Source organism: Zophobas morio, unplaced genomic scaffold (assembly GCF_036711695.1).
Source record: "Zophobas morio isolate AGI-343-1 ecotype UQ-CSIRO unplaced genomic scaffold, CSIRO_AGI_Zmor_V1 ptg000008l, whole genome shotgun sequence".
Lineage (NCBI taxonomy): Eukaryota > Metazoa > Arthropoda > Insecta > Coleoptera > Tenebrionidae > Zophobas > Zophobas morio.
The window spans coordinates 15,839,438-15,858,885 of record NW_026972113.1 but is presented as its reverse complement, the minus strand read 5'-3'; the positions used below and the strand labels follow the sequence as shown (position 1 = coordinate 15,858,885).

Genomic DNA, 19,448 nt, shown 5'->3' with positions numbered 1-19,448 from the left:
TTTCGTATTATGGAAAAAATCTGAATCTTTACACTTGGGGGTGTGCCTGAATATATAGCACCGAATATTGATTCACATGAATTTTACTGCCTCGATTTGACCAAATTTTGGGTTTCCGATTTTAGATTTATTTATGTACCTTGTACTTTAATGTATGTTAGCACATGAGTCCGAAAGTTATTCGTCATGTAATTATGAGGCCAAAAGTTTCTATGGATGAAAGCCCTTATTTGATTTAAAGTAACTTTTGGCATCACAATCTTTAGATTTTTTTAATAGTTACTTCATAATTAATAACACAATTATGACTTTTTCTTGTAGGTTTATTTCTCTTATTTGTTATTAAAATAACTGCGATTAAGTTAATTTTAGCTTGGGTTGTAAGTTTGAAAGTTGTTCTCTACGATTCTGTGAGGCCAAAGTCTACAAAAGATGAAAATAATTTTAGGTTAGATAGTTCAACATTCAGCCAATTATTTATTTTTATTTATACTATTTTCGTGTGGTATAGCAAGAATAATGGTCAAAAATCAAGTATTTTAGGATCAAAAAACGGCACATCAATTTCCAGATAATATTAACACTAATAAGTCTAAAAATCTAACAAAATATTGACATTTTTAATGTGTTATAAGTCTACTGACGAGGTGGCTGAGAAAGGGGATGAACCCTGAAACTGGTATCACCAAAATAGTATAAATAAAAATAAATAATTGGTTGATTGCAGAACTACCTAACCCAACTTTATACCCACGCTAATATGGAAACACACATATCAAAATAATTAGGTCATTTATAGCAACTTTCGAACTCTCGTATTTTATATTTGTCTAAGTAGCAAGTACTTAAAAAATTTAAATTATCACTTTAACTTTGAATAAAAAAATATTTTTATGAATGCGTCTACAGATTCTTCTATCATTAACAGTCTAATTTTGTCTTAACTTCATACAAAATGTTTCGTATTATGGAAAAAATCTGAATATTTACACTTGGGGGTGTGCCTGAATATATAGCACCGAATATTGATTCACATGAATTTTACTACCTCGATTTGACCAAATTTTGGGTTTCCGATTTTAGATTTATTCATGTACCTTGTACTTTAATGTATGTTAGCACATGAGTCCGAAAGTTATTCGTCATGTAATTATGAGGCCAAAAGTTTCTATGGATGAAAGCCATTATTTGATTTAAAGTAACTTTTGGCATCATAATCTTTAGATTTTTTTTAATAGTTACTTCACAATTAATAATACAATTATGACTTTTTCTCGTAGGTTTATTTCTCTTATTTGTTATTAAAATAACTGCTGTTAAATTAATTTCAGCTTGGGTTGTAAGTTTGAAAGTTGTTTTCTACGAGTCTGTGAGGCCAAAGTCTACAAAAGATGAAAATAATTTTAGGTTAGATAGTTCAACACTCTGCCAATTATTTATTTTTATTTATACTATTTACATGTGGTATAGCAATAATAATGGTCAACAATCAAGTATTTTAGGCTCAAAAAACGGCAGATCAAATTCCTGATAATATTAACACTAATAAGTCTAAAAATTTAACCAAATATTGACTTTTTTAAAGTGTTATAGGTTTACTGACGAGGTGGCTGAGGAAGGGGATGAACCCTGAAACTGGTATCACCAAAAGTAGTATAAATAAAAATAAATAATTGGTTGATTGCAGAACTCTACCTAACCCAAATTTATACCCACGCTAATATGGAAACAAACATGTCAAAATAATTAGCTCATTTATAGCAACTTTGGACCTGTCGTCCTTTATATTTGGCTAAGTAGCAAGTATTTAAAAAAAATTAAATTATCTCTTTAACTTTGAATAAAAAATATTGTTATGAATGCGTCTACAGATACTTCTACCATTGACAGTCGTAATTTTGTTTTAACTTCATACAAAATGTTTGGTTTTATGGAAAAAATCTGAATCTTTACACTTGGGGGTGTGCCTGAATATATAGCACCGAATATTGATTCACATGAATTTTACTGCCTCGATTTGCCCAAATTTTGGGTTTCCGATTTTAGATTTATTCATGTACCTTGTACTTTAATGTATGTTAGCACATGAGTCCGAAAGTTATTCGTCATGTAATTATGAGGCCAAAAGTTTCTATGGATGAAAGCCATTATTTGATTTAAAGTAACTTTTGGCATCACAATCTTTAGATTTTTTTAATAGTTACTTCATAATTAATAACACAATTATGACTTTTTCTTGTAGGTTTATTTCTCTTATTTGTTATTAAAATAACTGCTATTAAGTTAATTTTAGCTTGGGTTGTAAGTTTGAAAGTTGTTTTCTACGATTCTGTGAGGCCAAAGTCTACAAAAGATGAAAATAATTTTAGGTTAGATAGTTCAACACTCTGCCAATTATTTATTTTTATTTATACTATTTTCGTGTGGTATAGCAAGAATAATGGTCAACAATCAGGTATTTTAGGCTCAAAAAACGGCAGATCAAATTCCTGATAATATTAACACTAATAAGTCTAAAAATTTAACCAAATATTGACTTTTTTAAAGTGTTATAGGTTTACTGACGAGGTGGCTGAGGAAGGGGATGAACCCTGAAACTGGTATCACCAAAATAGTATAAATAAAAATAAATAATTGGTTGATTGCAGAACTACCTAACCCAACTTTATACCCACGCTAATATGGAAACAAACATATCAAAATAATTGGCTCATTAATAGCAACTTTGGACCTGTCGTCCTTTATATTTGGCTAAGTAGCAAGTATTTAAAAAATGTAAATTATCACTTTAACTTTGAATAAAAAATATTTTTATGAATGCGTCTACAGATACTTCTACCATTCACAGTCTAATTTTGTTTTAACTTCATACAAAATGTTTCGTATTATGGAAAAAATCTGAATCTTTACACTTGGGGGTGTGCCTGAATATATAGCACCGAATATTGATTCACATGAATTTTACTGCCTCGATTTGACCAAATTTTGGGTTTCCGATTTTAGATTTATTTATGTACCTTGTACTTTAATGTATGTTAGCACATGAGTCCGAAAGTTATTCGTCATGTAATTATGAGGCCAAAAGTTTCTATGGATGAAAGCCATTATTTGATTTAAAGTAACTTTTGGCATCACAATCTTTAGATTTTTTTAATAGTTACTTCATAATTAATAACACAATTATGACTTTTTCTTGTAGGTTTATTTCTCTTATTTGTTATTAAAATAACTGCTATTAAGTTAATTTTAGCTTGGGTTGTAAGTTTGAAAGTTGTTTTCTACGATTCTGTGAGGCCAAAGTCTACAAAAGATGAAAATAATTTTAGGTTAGATAGTTCAACACTCTGCCAATTATTTATTTTTATTTATACTATTTTCGTGTGGTATAGCAAGAATAATGGTCAACAATCAGGTATTTTAGGCTCAAAAAACGGCAGATCAAATTCCTGATAATATTAACACTAATAAGTCTAAAAATTTAACCAAATATTGACTTTTTTAAAGTGTTATAGGTTTACTGACGAGGTGGCTGAGGAAGGGGATGAACCCTGAAACTGGTATCACCAAAATAGTATAAATAAAAATAAATAATTGGTTGATTGCAGAACTACCTAACCCAACTTTATACCCACGCTAATATGGAAACAAACATATCAAAATAATTGGCTCATTAATAGCAACTTTGAACCTGTCGTCCTTTATATTTGGCTAAGTAGCAAGTATTTAAAAAATGTAAATTATCACTTTAACTTTGAATAAAAAATATTTTTATGAATGCGTCTACAGATACTTCTACCATTCACAGTCTAATTTTGTTTTAACTTCATACAAAATGTTTCGAATTATGGAAAAAATCTGAATCTTTACACTTGGGGGTGTGCCTGAATATATAGCACCGAATATTGATTCACATGAATTTTACTGCCTCGATTTGACCAAATTTTGGGTTTCCGATTTTAGATTTATTTATGTACCTTGTACTTTAATGTATGTTAGCACATGAGTCCGAAAGTTATTCGTCATGTAATTATGAGGCCAAAAGTTTCTATGGATGAAAGCCATTATTTGATTTAAAGTAACTTTTGGCATCACAATCTTTAGATTTTTTTAATAGTTACTTCATAATTAATAACACAATTATGACTTTTTCTTGTAGGTTTATTTCTCTTATTTGTTATTAAAATAACTGCGATTAAGTTAATTTTAGCTTGGGTTGTAAGTTTGAAAGTTGTTCTCTACGATTCTGTGAGGCCAAAGTCTACAAAAGATGAAAATAATTTTAGGTTAGATAGTTCAACATTCAGCCAATTATTTATTTTTATTTATACTATTTTCGTGTGGTATAGCAAGAATAATGGTCAAAAATCAAGTATTTTAGGATCAAAAAACGGCACATCAATTTCCAGATAATATTAACACTAATAAGTCTAAAAATCTAACCAAATATTGACATTTTTAATGTGTTATAAGTCTACTGACGAGGTGGCTGAAAAAGGGGATGAACCCTGAAACTGGTATCACCAAAATAGTATAAATAAAAATAAATAATTGGTTGATTGCAGAACTACCTAACCCAACTTTATACCCACGCTAATATGGAGACACACATATCAAAATAATTAGCTCATTTATAGCAACTTTCGAACTCTCGTATTTTATATTTGTCTAAGTAGCAAGTACTTAAAAAATTTAAATTGTCACTTTAACTTTGAATAAAAAAATATTTTTATGAATGCGTCTGCAGATTCTTCTACCATTCACAGTCTAATTTTGTCTTAACTTCATACAAAATGTTTCGTATTATGGAAAAAATCTGAATATTTACACTTGGGGGTGTGCCTGAATATATAGCACCGAATATTGATTCACATGAATTTTACTACCTCGATTTGACCAAATTTTGGGTTTCCGATTTTAGATTTATTCATGTACCTTGTACTTTAATGTATGTTAGCACATGAGTCCGAAAGTTATTCGTCATGTAATTATGAGGCCAAAAGTTTCCTTGGATGAAAGCCATTATTTGATTTAAAGTAACTTTTGGCATCATAATCTTTAGATTTTTTTAATAGTTACTTCACAATTAATAATACAATTATACTTTTTCTTGTAGGTTTATTTCTCTTATTTGTTATTAAAATAACTGCTGTTAAATTAATTTTAGCTTGGGTTGTAAGTTTGAAAGTTGCTTTCCACGAGTCTGTGAGGCCAAAGTCTACAAAAGATGAAAATAATTTTAAGTTAGATAGTTCAACACTCTGCCAATTATTTATTTTTATTTATACTATTTTCATGTGGTATAGCAAGAATAATGGTCAACAATCAAGTATTTTAGGCTCAAAAAACGGCAGATCAAATTCCTGATAATATTAACACTAATAAGTCTAAAAATTTAACCAAATATTGACTTTTTTAAAGTGTTATAGGTTTACTGACGAGGTGGCTGAGGAAGGGGATGAACCCTGAAACTGGTATCACCAAAAGTAGTATAAATAAAAATAAATAATTGGTTGATTGCAGAACTACCTAACCCAAATTTATACCCACGCTAATATGGAAACAAACATATCAAAATAATTAGCTCATTTATAGCAACTTTGGACCTGTCGTCCTTTATATTTCGCTAAGTAGCAAGTATTTAAAAAAATTTAAATTATCTCTTTAACTTTGAATAAAAAATATTTTTATGAATGCGTCTACAGATACTTCTACCATTCACAGTCGTAATTTTGTTTTAACTTCATACAAAATGTTTGGTTTTATGGAAAAAATCTGAATCTTTACACTTGGGGGTGTGCCTGAATATATAGCACCGAATATTGATTCACATGAATTTTACTGCCTCGATTTGACCAAATTTTGGGTTTCCGATTTTAGATTTATTCATGTACCTTGTACTTTAATGTATGTTAGCACATGAGTCCGAAAGTTATTCGTCATGTAATTATGAGGCCAAAAGTTTCTATGGATGAAAGCCATTATTTGATTTAAAGTAACTTTTGGCATCACAATCTTTAGATTTTTTTAATAGTTACTTCATAATTAATAACACAATTATGACTTTTTCTTGTAGGTTTATTTCTCTTATTTGTTATTAAAATAACTGCTATTAAGTTAATTTTAGCTTGGGTTGTAAGTTTGAAAGTTGTTTTCTACGATTCTGTGAGGCCAAAGTCTACAAAAGATGAAAATAATTTTAGGTTAGATAGTTCAACACTCTGCCAATTATTTATTTTTATTTATACTATTTTCGTGTGGTATAGCAAGAATAATGGTCAACAATCAGGTATTTTAGGCTCAAAAAACGGCAGATCAAATTCCTGATAATATTAACACTAATAAGTCTAAAAATTTAACCAAATATTGACTTTTTTAAAGTGTTATAGGTTTACTGACGAGGTGGCTGAGGAAGGGGATGAACCCTGAAACTGGTATCACCAAAATAGTATAAATAAAAATAAATAATTGGTTGATTGCAGAACTACCTAACCCAACTTTATACCCACGCTAATATGGAAACAAACATATCAAAATAATTGGCTCATTAATAGCAACTTTGAACCTGTCGTCCTTTATATTTGGCTAAGTAGCAAGTATTTAAAAAATGTAAATTATCACTTTAACTTTGAATAAAAAATATTTTTATGAATGCGTCTACAGATACTTCTACCATTCACAGTCTAATTTTGTTTTAACTTCATACAAAATGTTTCGAATTATGGAAAAAATCTGAATCTTTACACTTGGGGGTGTGCCTGAATATATAGCACCGAATATTGATTCACATGAATTTTACTGCCTCGATTTGACCAAATTTTGGGTTTCCGATTTTAGATTTATTTATGTACCTTGTACTTTAATGTATGTTAGCACATGAGTCCGAAAGTTATTCGTCATGTAATTATGAGGCCAAAAGTTTCTATGGATGAAAGCCATTATTTGATTTAAAGTAACTTTTGGCATCACAATCTTTAGATTTTTTTAATAGTTACTTCATAATTAATAACACAATTATGACTTTTTCTTGTAGGTTTATTTCTCTTATTTGTTATTAAAATAACTGCGATTAAGTTAATTTTAGCTTGGGTTGTAAGTTTGAAAGTTGTTCTCTACGATTCTGTGAGGCCAAAGTCTACAAAAGATGAAAATAATTTTAGGTTAGATAGTTCAACATTCAGCCAATTATTTATTTTTATTTATACTATTTTCGTGTGGTATAGCAAGAATAATGGTCAAAAATCAAGTATTTTAGGATCAAAAAACGGCACATCAATTTCCAGATAATATTAACACTAATAAGTCTAAAAATCTAACCAAATATTGACATTTTTAATGTGTTATAAGTCTACTGACGAGGTGGCTGAAAAAGGGGATGAACCCTGAAACTGGTATCACCAAAATAGTATAAATAAAAATAAATAATTGGTTGATTGCAGAACTACCTAACCCAACTTTATACCCACGCTAATATGGAGACACACATATCAAAATAATTAGCTCATTTATAGCAACTTTCGAACTCTCGTATTTTATATTTGTCTAAGTAGCAAGTACTTAAAAAATTTAAATTATCACTTTAACTTTGAATAAAAAAATATTTTTATGAATGCGTCTGCAGATTCTTCTACCATTCACAGTCTAATTTTGTCTTAACTTCATACAAAATGTTTCGTATTATGGAATAAATCTGAATATTTACACTTGGGGGTGTGCCTGAATATATAGCACCGAATATTGATTCACATGAATTTTACTACCTCGATTTGACCAAATTTTGGGTTTCCGATTTTAGATTTATTCATGTACCTTGTACTTTAATGTATGTTAGCACATGAGTCCGAAAGTTATTCGTCATGTAATTATGAGGCCAAAAGTTTCCTTGGATGAAAGCCATTATTTGATTTAAAGTAACTTTTGGCATCATAATCTTTAGATTTTTTTAATAGTTACTTCACAATTAATAATACAATTATACTTTTTCTTGTAGGTTTATTTCTCTTATTTGTTATTAAAATAACTGCTGTTAAATTAATTTTAGCTTGGGTTGTAAGTTTGAAAGTTGCTTTCCACGAGTCTGTGAGGCCAAAGTCTACAAAAGATGAAAATAATTTTAAGTTAGATAGTTCAACACTCTGCCAATTATTTATTTTTATTTATACTATTTTCATGTGGTATAGCAAGAATAATGGTCAACAATCAAGTATTTTAGGCTCAAAAAACGGCAGATCAAATTCCTGATAATATTAACACTAATAAGTCTAAAAATTTAACCAAATATTGACTTTTTTAAAGTGTTATAGGTTTACTGACGAGGTGGCTGAGGAAGGGGATGAACCCTGAAACTGGTATCACCAAAAGTAGTATAAATAAAAATAAATAATTGGTTGATTGCAGAACTACCTAACCCAAATTTATACCCACGCTAATATGGAAACAAACATATCAAAATAATTAGCTCATTTATAGCAACTTTGGACCTGTCGTCCTTTATATTTCGCTAAGTAGCAAGTATTTAAAAAAATTTAAATTATCTCTTTAACTTTGAATAAAAAATATTTTTATGAATGCGTCTACAGATACTTCTACCATTCACAGTCGTAATTTTGTTTTAACTTCATACAAAATGTTTGGTTTTATGGAAAAAATCTGAATCTTTACACTTGGGGGTGTGCCTGAATATATAGCACCGAATATTGATTCACATGAATTTTACTGCCTCGATTTGACCAAATTTTGGGTTTCCGATTTTAGATTTATTCATGTACCTTGTACTTTAATGTATGTTAGCACATGAGTCCGAAAGTTATTCGTCATGTAATTATGAGGCCAAAAGTTTCTATGGATGAAAGCCATTATTTGATTTAAAGTAACTTTTGGCATCACAATCTTTAGATTTTTTTAATAGTTACTTCATAATTAATAACACAATTATGACTTTTTCTTGTAGGTTTATTTCTCTTATTTGTTATTAAAATAACTGCTATTAAGTTAATTTTAGCTTGGGTTGTAAGTTTGAAAGTTGTTTTCTACGATTCTGTGAGGCCAAAGTCTACAAAAGATGAAAATAATTTTAGGTTAGATAGTTCAACACTCTGCCAATTATTTATTTTTATTTATACTATTTTCGTGTGGTATAGCAAGAATAATGGTCAACAATCAGGTATTTTAGGCTCAAAAAACGGCAGATCAAATTCCTGATAATATTAACACTAATAAGTCTAAAAATTTAACCAAATATTGACTTTTTTAAAGTGTTATAGGTTTACTGACGAGGTGGCTGAGGAAGGGGATGAACCCTGAAACTGGTATCACCAAAATAGTATAAATAAAAATAAATAATTGGTTGATTGCAGAACTACCTAACCCAACTTTATACCCACGCTAATATGGAAACAAACATATCAAAATAATTGGCTCATTAATAGCAACTTTGAACCTGTCGTCCTTTATATTTGGCTAAGTAGCAAGTATTTAAAAAATGTAAATTATCACTTTAACTTTGAATAAAAAATATTTTTATGAATGCGTCTACAGATACTTCTACCATTCACAGTCTAATTTTGTTTTAACTTCATACAAAATGTTTCGAATTATGGAAAAAATCTGAATCTTTACACTTGGGGGTGTGCCTGAATATATAGCACCGAATATTGATTCACATGAATTTTACTGCCTCGATTTGACCAAATTTTGGGTTTCCGATTTTAGATTTATTTATGTACCTTGTACTTTAATGTATGTTAGCACATGAGTCCGAAAGTTATTCGTCATGTAATTATGAGGCCAAAAGTTTCTATGGATGAAAGCCATTATTTGATTTAAAGTAACTTTTGGCATCACAATCTTTAGATTTTTTTAATAGTTACTTCATAATTAATAACACAATTATGACTTTTTCTTGTAGGTTTATTTCTCTTATTTGTTATTAAAATAACTGCGATTAAGTTAATTTTAGCTTGGGTTGTAAGTTTGAAAGTTGTTCTCTACGATTCTGTGAGGCCAAAGTCTACAAAAGATGAAAATAATTTTAGGTTAGATAGTTCAACATTCAGCCAATTATTTATTTTTATTTATACTATTTTCGTGTGGTATAGCAAGAATAATGGTCAAAAATCAAGTATTTTAGGATCAAAAAACGGCACATCAATTTCCAGATAATATTAACACTAATAAGTCTAAAAATCTAACCAAATATTGACATTTTTAATGTGTTATAAGTCTACTGACGAGGTGGCTGAAAAAGGGGATGAACCCTGAAACTGGTATCACCAAAATAGTATAAATAAAAATAAATAATTGGTTGATTGCAGAACTACCTAACCCAACTTTATACCCACGCTAATATGGAGACACACATATCAAAATAATTAGCTCATTTATAGCAACTTTCGAACTCTCGTATTTTATATTTGTCTAAGTAGCAAGTACTTAAAAAATTTAAATTATCACTTTAACTTTGAATAAAAAAATATTTTTATGAATGCGTCTGCAGATTCTTCTACCATTCACAGTCTAATTTTGTCTTAACTTCATACAAAATGTTTCGTATTATGGAATAAATCTGAATATTTACACTTGGGGGTGTGCCTGAATATATAGCACCGAATATTGATTCACATGAATTTTACTACCTCGATTTGACCAAATTTTGGGTTTCCGATTTTAGATTTATTCATGTACCTTGTACTTTAATGTATGTTAGCACATGAGTCCGAAAGTTATTCGTCATGTAATTATGAGGCCAAAAGTTTCCTTGGATGAAAGCCATTATTTGATTTAAAGTAACTTTTGGCATCATAATCTTTAGATTTTTTTAATAGTTACTTCACAATTAATAATACAATTATACTTTTTCTTGTAGGTTTATTTCTCTTATTTGTTATTAAAATAACTGCTGTTAAATTAATTTTAGCTTGGGTTGTAAGTTTGAAAGTTGCTTTCCACGAGTCTGTGAGGCCAAAGTCTACAAAAGATGAAAATAATTTTAAGTTAGATAGTTCAACACTCTGCCAATTATTTATTTTTATTTATACTATTTTCATGTGGTATAGCAAGAATAATGGTCAACAATCAAGTATTTTAGGCTCAAAAAACGGCAGATCAAATTCCTGATAATATTAACACTAATAAGTCTAAAAATTTAACCAAATATTGACTTTTTTAAAGTGTTATAGGTTTACTGACGAGGTGGCTGAGGAAGGGGATGAACCCTGAAACTGGTATCACCAAAAGTAGTATAAATAAAAATAAATAATTGGTTGATTGCAGAACTACCTAACCCAAATTTATACCCACGCTAATATGGAAACAAACATATCAAAATAATTAGCTCATTTATAGCAACTTTGGACCTGTCGTCCTTTATATTTCGCTAAGTAGCAAGTATTTAAAAAAATTTAAATTATCTCTTTAACTTTGAATAAAAAATATTTTTATGAATGCGTCTACAGATACTTCTACCATTCACAGTCGTAATTTTGTTTTAACTTCATACAAAATGTTTGGTTTTATGGAAAAAATCTGAATCTTTACACTTGGGGGTGTGCCTGAATATATAGCACCGAATATTGATTCACATGAATTTTACTGCCTCGATTTGACCAAATTTTGGGTTTCCGATTTTAGATTTATTCATGTACCTTGTACTTTAATGTATGTTAGCACATGAGTCCGAAAGTTATTCGTCATGTAATTATGAGGCCAAAAGTTTCTATGGATGAAAGCCATTATTTGATTTAAAGTAACTTTTGGCATCACAATCTTTAGATTTTTTTAATAGTTACTTCATAATTAATAACACAATTATGACTTTTTCTTGTAGGTTTATTTCTCTTATTTGTTATTAAAATAACTGCTATTAAGTTAATTTTAGCTTGGGTTGTAAGTTTGAAAGTTGTTTTCTACGATTCTGTGAGGCCGAATTGTACAAAAGATGAAAATAATTTTAGGCTAGATAGTTCACCACTCTGCCAATTATTTATTTTTATTTATACTATTTTGGTGTGATATAGCAATAATAATGGTCAACAATCAAGGATTTTACAATTTACTTCTTTTATCGCATCCCCTTTGCTCCAGCCTTACTCCGCTCTTTTCCACTCCTTTCATCCACCCTGCTTCTCTTCCATCTTCATTCAATATTTCTGTTATACTTTCCTTTTTTCTTTAATTTCGCTCTAGTCTTGTAGCATGTATTCTAAAGTCTCTTGCACTTCTCCACACATCCTATATATTCTTCTGCTTTCGCTTAAGCAAAAGTTATTGTTTCTTTCTTCATGTCCACCCCTCTGTCTAGCAATTACTTTTTCTCCTTCGTTCTTTCTCTCTCTAGGTACCTTGGCGTTGTTTCTGATATTATCTTTAGACGAGTATAACCCCCATTGTACCTAGGTTCCTTTATACTCGCCATTGGACATATTTGTCCTTGTTGCCACTTTCGAGGAGACCTTTACTTTTCCACATCTCATTCATTATTTCACACAGTCTTTCAATCAAATCATCCGTTCTAAACGTCCATACATCATTTACCAATCCATTCCTCCCTGGTCTTTTCCCTCTTTTCGACCCTCCAACTTGTTTCCATATATTTTCCACTGTAATGTTCGGCCATTCTTTCTCTCTCAGCATTCTCGGTTTAACTCTTTTGCGCTACAGTACTCTCATTTCCACTCATTAGTTTCATGAAATGGTACTTCCATTGTATTATTAGCATTTCTTCACTGATCATGTTTTTGTTTTTCCTTATTTTGGTTCTTGCTCTGATTTTATGGCTTTTATTTTATTTCTTCTTTCGGAATCTCTTCTTTTTTTTATTCACACCGACCTGTTATTATTTCTTGCTGGACAGTACTCTTCTTTTTTATCTTTCCCTTTTTACACCTTCGTAAACATTTTCTTTCTTATGTTTTTAAATCTCTGCATCTATTAACCCGCCATTTGTTTCTCTTTTCTGATTTCTTCGTTATAAATGCTTTTCTTATTGCTGCTTTTTCAGTTGTTATTTTTAATTCTTCTATTTTATTTTAGCTTACTTCTTTTGAATTCAATTTCCAACATCTTTTATAATGCTCAGTTCCCTTCTCCTTTTTATCTACTTCCTTATTTGTGACTCCGACTTTTCAACTTCTATCCCTCAATTTTACTTCTTATAGCATGTGGTCGGAATCAATTCTTTCTCCTAATTTAAATGTTTCGGCTTCTTCATCAGCTACTGGGTTACATATACAGGTAAATTCTTTATCTTCATCCCCCTCCTTCACCCCATTCAAGACTACCAAACTCTTTCTTCAATTAATTTCCATAGAAATTTTCTGTCTTTATTTAAAATTTTATCTTTAGATTTTTCTGTGCGTTCTCCGCTATATTCCCTGCTTTTGTTGCCTATTTTGGCGTTAAAACCATCTCCTATCAGAAGAAATTCTTCGTTAGACTCTTCAATTTTTTCTTAAATTTTTTTCTTCAAATTTTTTGTAATTCCAATGCAATACAATATGCAAATTCTTTTTTTCTTTTATCTTTCTTTCCACTATGCGTTCCACTTCTATTACCCGCTCTTCGATTTGTTTTATATCTTTTGTCACCCCTGTTATGGATCCCCCACTTGCTTCACCCTCAACTTTTCCTTTTTCCTTGTTCAATTTATTCCCCTTACTCTTTAGTATCCATGTTTCTGTTAATCACACAAAATCAAAATTTTATGTACTCATTAAATAAATTCTGTTTATTTTTCTTAATAATGCAATATTTCAAACAAGCAATTTTAAACCCCATTTGTCCTCCCCGCTTTTCTTTTCCATTCCCTCTCTATTTTTTTTATAATTACCACCCCTTCTCTTTATGCTTCCTTGCTCAGTTAATTCCAACTCTCTTTGTAAAATTTTTCATCCAAATTTCCCTGTCTTCATTCCATGTCCTCAACTTTCCGTTTCTTACATTCTATAGCTGTTGTGTATCTTTTTTTTTTCTTTCTTACTCTCTAACTTCTTTCTGAATTTTTGGCTCTTCTACTGTCCAATTGTTTTCAGTTGCTTTATATTTTCTTTAATTTTAGATAAATTTCCAACATTCTTCTGGAAATTACTACCTTCAAACAACTTCCCGCATTTATATAAAACCTAGTCATAATATTAGCTTTGTTAAGTAAATCATCTATGCAACCAACTTTTATACTTAACAATCTTTTCTCAAACCAAAATTGTTAAAATTACTGTTAAAAGATGTCACTGGATATGCGTGAGTCCAAATGTTACGTTGAATGTGTGAGTCACTTCGGCCTCAAAAGCTACGGCGAGGCCGAAACTTCCAATTTGAGCCCAAAAGTATATATACGTGAGAGAATTTGAGGTCGAAAGTTATCATTAACATATATATATATATATATACAAACTTTGCTCGTTTAATAGTATAAGATAAATATATATATACAAACTTTGCTCGTTTATAATAGTAATATCTGGTTGGCCGAGCTTCACTCGGCTCGTTTGGTAGTATTAGATCAGATTAGGACAGATAAATATGCGTAGAGTATGCATTTTGAAGTAGACGCGCTAATTAAAAATACACATTAAAAAAGAAATTCCATAAGCAGTCTTTGTTTTAAACACTGATAAGTGACATGTAGAGATTAAAGAACAGAAAACTGGAATTATTGTTTGACATTTATTACAATCTCATTTGTTACCCAAAAGTATTCTCTCTGTCGTTCTTTTTTTTTCCTAGTTCTCTCTCTCGACTCTAGAAAAAGGTCACAACTACATTCTTACTGCCAGAAGAGTTTCGCCTCTGGTCTGGTTAACATACTGAGTTACCGTGCTCTTTTGCGTTATTCCTAATTTCTCAATCTCAACCCTGCTCCCGAAGATACCACTTACGAAAGTGTGCAAAACGTTGAGCCCAAAAACTCAAATAACACGCTCCCATCCCGGAAAACGATCACACATTGACTCCGACCGTGGAACCTCTGAAATGAATACTTGACAAAATAATCTCAATTCAACTCACTTTCATGTGCCTTTTATCCACTCATTGTTTAGTTTTCGGTAAATTTTCTCACCTCAGAAGGTGAATTTTACCGTCCTCTATACAGTGGAGTATGTTTCGGTACGTACAATTGAAGATAAAAAGGTACGTCAAACGTACTGTCAGACTGTCACCCAAACTTCTCTTATAAAACAATCTCGTGTTCGTGTAGTGTCATCTGAAGTTGCCTAGCAACAAATATAATTCACCGCCTGAAAATTGCTGAAAATGCATGAAGCTGTAATTTTCAGAAGTTAAAACTACGATGAATCGATTTCTTGACCCAAAAAACCCCCAACCTGTAAATTTCATCGAAATCGTTAGAGCCGTTTTCGAGAAACCCATTACATATATATATACAGGGTGTCCCAGAATTCGCGCCATTCCCGTGAATGACATGTTCCCTGTCCCGAACTGTACCGTAATTCGCAAAAAGAATTGTCCAGGCTTTAACCGTGTGAGAACTGGAAGGCGATTAAGTTGACCAATAGAGAGGCTGCTTTTATATCCGAACGTTTCTATGTTCAAAGATACCTATGCCAAGAACAAAAAATCGGGTAATACTAAAGTTGAATGATTTTTTTCCGAATCCCCCTCCGTCAACAAAAGGAAACAGAAGTGTGGTTATAAATTTAATCATTTTGACAATTGTTTGTCATAAACTGTCAAGAAGTTCATCACTGGCCTGAAGAGACGCTTCTGCGCCAAAGATGACTGATTAATGTACACAGAGACATCAACGTTTACTTTAAGGCAAGTAGCATGGGACAGAAGTTATTTCTGCTGCCATTCTAGTTAAATTGTGTTTAACTGGGCTGTACATGTCATAAGAGAAGCTGTTTCATTTCATCGTAGGCAAATAATACATTTATTACTATTCTACATAAAGTAGCTACCGAAGAGCAGGTATTAGAAGTCATTTTCTTAGAGCCCCGTGAATAATCGTCGGCACCCAGACCAACAAATGTTTCACCGATTGTTACATCGAGCAAGAGAAGATGGATCTTTTTAACCTAGTCGGAAAGGCCGTGCTGGGGCTCCACGGAATGGACGTGTGGGTGCTGAAGAGCAAGTGTTAGAAAACATGGAAGCGGATCCTAGGAGAAGTGTCCTCTATGTAGCGCAAATGAGTGGATGCTCAAGATCGACCACTCATCGTATCCTTCAAGAGAGAATACTGCATCCTTACCATTACACGAGAGTGCAGCATCTGCGACCAACCGACTACCCGCGACGAGTACATTTTGCTCAATGGTTTTTGCGACAAAATGAACTAAATCCTGATTTTTCACGGCGCATTCTTTTCACCGACGAATGTTCATTTTCCCGAGAAGGAATGTTTAATGCACACAATTGGCACTTCTGGGCACACGAAAATCCACATCTCACTAGGGTGAGAACGATCAGGAGCGATTTACTATTAATCTATGGGCTGGAATCATTGGTACTATTGTGATAAAAATTGTAACGCATCTGATAAAATTATCACTAAACTCCGTTCCTGTTTTTTTTTAGGTGGGGCCATTTGTGTTACCTGATCGCCTTAATGGTGAGACATGCGCTAATTTTCTACGACTAGAGCTTCCGGCGTTGTTGGAAGACGTTCCTTTGAATGTACGGCGGAATATGTGGTTTCAGCACAACGGCGCTCCTCCACATAATTCGATACTTGCACGGCGAACATTGAAAAGAGTCTATCTTCATAGGTGGATTGGGCGTGGCAGTACTAACATCTGGCCTCCTAAATCTCCAGACCTTTCTCCTTTGAACTTTTTTTTTTTAATTAAATTAAAAATTACGTATATAGAGAACCCCTAGATACATTAGAAGAACTGGAAGAGAGACTGCACGAAGCCTACGCTACAGTTACTCCTGAGATGTTAAATAAAATACAACACAACATAATGCGACGAGCTAGAACTTGCATTGAAGTTAATGGTGATCATTTTGAACACATTGTTTAATAACGTTACAGTACAACGATTCGGGCCCATAGATTAATAGTATTGCTCTTGATATGCTCTCACGTTAGCTAAATGTGGATTTTCGCTTGCCCAGAAGTGCCAATTGTGCGCATTAAATATTCACATGCTGGTCAAGGAGCCGATGATTGGGGAAAAGACCTGTATATTCGCGCACAGCAGTGGCTGCATAGCGTTTACATTCTCCATAAATTAACATCATTTCCAAATATTCTTTATACTAGTATGAATAAGACATCAGTGACTTAGTGGTATTGGTACTGATTTGTTTATAGTTTGTATTGTTCTTAAAAAAAATGCAACTAAACGATTTTTGTTATAATTTTTATTCGTATCTTTTCACTCTCTAGAAAGTACTCGCAACTTTAAAGAAACTGTTTTAAATCATCATGTGCAACATCAATATTATTCTTGAATAAGTTTCAGTTTTCAGTATCTCCCCCACATGATTGACACCACAGCAGATACCTATGATCTTAATACACCAGAGAACTGGAGTCTCGTCTCTTTTTTCGTTGCTTAGATTAGGTATCGGCAACAAAACTGTTCAGTAAAAATTGATACTGTTTATTGAAAATCATAAGCACCGATTAATCAAAAGCGATATTTATGTTTTAGTACACTAAATAACGTTCTTTGAATGGACATGTGGTACTCTTTTTTAGAAATAACGATAAACTTAATATCAGGGATATGATACAGAGTGAATTCTGAAAATGTACTAATTTTCGTTAAAAATAACAACACATTATTCACGGGGCTCTAAGAAAATGACTTCTAATACCTGCTCTTCGGTATCTACACTATGTAGAATAGTAATAAATGTATTATTTGCCTACGATGAAATGAAACAGCTTCTCTTATGAGATGTACAGCCCAGTTAAACACAATTTAACTAGAATGGCAGCAGAAATAACTTCTGTCCCATGCTACTTGCCTTAAAGTAAACCTTGACGTCTCTGTGTACATTAATCAGTCATCTTTGGCGCAGAAGCATCTCTTCAGGTCAGTGATGAATTTCGTGACAGTTTATGACAAACAATTGTCAAAATGATTAAATTTATAACCACAATTCTGTTTCCTTTTGTTGACGGAGGGGAATTCGGAAAAAATTCATTCAACTTTAGTATTACCCGATTTTTTGTTCTTGGCATAGGTAACTTTGAACATAGAAACGTTCGGATATAAAAGCAGCCTCTCTATTGGTCAACTTAAGCGCCTTCCAGTTCTCACACGGTTAAACCCTGGACAATTCTTTTTGCGAATTACGGCACAGTTCGGGACAGGGAACATGTCATTCACGGGAATGGCGCGAATTCTGGGACACCCTGTATACAAACTTTGCTCGTTTAATAGTATTAGATTAGATTATTATTAAAATAACTTGTACTACTAACAGATATTTAATATAACAGGGAGCTTTAGAATGCATTACTTTGTCAGTATTATAATTTCCAAATGATTCTATAGAACACAACTTTAAAAAAAAAAGAAAATTGTCACTTTTTTAGCAATTTATTATTGATTGGTAGTATGTCGACTTTTTTCAAAGCGCATTCCACTGACCTTTTGGTTTCAGGCGTCCGACGTGTCCGTCTTCGAGACGAACATCAGATTCGTGGGTGGATTATTGGCCTGCTTCGCTCTCACAGGAGACGTCATGTTCCGAGACAAGGCCCAACAAATCGCAGACAAACTATTGCCAGCATTCCAGACCCAGACAGGCATCCCGCATGCACTGGTCAACTTGAAAACCGGAGTGAGTAATAAATGTCAAAATTTGAATTGTAGGCGTAGAGCGAGGCTCCAATCTGGCTCCTATTCTTTTCACGTGTATGCGTAACGGTGTCGCATGCGTCGATCTGAAAAGCGACAAATTTGTGACACCACCGGGGCTCCGTCTTGATTCCTCTTCTTTTCACGTTTGAATGTAACGGTCGCGCTTTGCACAGTTAACAGTTAACTGTTATTGCAGGTATAACAGGGCCAAAGTGCAAGTTCACATAAAATTAAAATAAACAAAGGATTTAATTAATTTGTGGTAAATTGCGCCGGTTTAATTATGTTGGTTCGGACGCGTGTTTTTTGTTGTTCGAGGGATAATGGGTGATTGTAATTTGTAATTAGAGGACGTCGAAAAAATGTAATTGTTGTGTAATGAGGAATTTGCAATTGCGTTAATTCAGGTTTAGATTAGGTAATCTTTCCGTTTGTTGGATTACCATAATAATGACGACCGTTAATTCTAGCCAGGATGTGGATAGGAGAAGAGGAAAAAAATTAAATTCTAGGTTTCAGGAAATTAACTCGACAAAACGGTTAATGGGTATTCATTAAGTGTAATAAGTGGGAATTAAAATGTGGAAAATTGTGTAAGCCGAATGTAGTGGCTGTGACGCTTGAATTTTTAAACGAAAAGGTTAGAATTAGGTTTTCCTTCTGATTTTT

At 32.0% G+C, this 19,448-nt stretch overlaps 1 protein-coding gene across 2 annotated transcripts in view; it reads left to right on the top strand.

Moving 5' to 3' along the window:
- The window catches only part of Alpha-man-ia (alpha-Mannosidase class I a), a 102,018-nt gene that overhangs the window by 70,040 nt on the left and 12,530 nt on the right, over positions 1-19,448 (top strand). For both annotated transcript variants that reach the window (XM_064051147.1, XM_064051148.1), the window contains exon 3: positions 18,580-18,759. In XM_064051147.1, the coding sequence (XP_063907217.1) occupies positions 18,580-18,759 (180 nt within the window). The remainder of the gene's footprint in view (positions 1-18,579; positions 18,760-19,448) is intronic.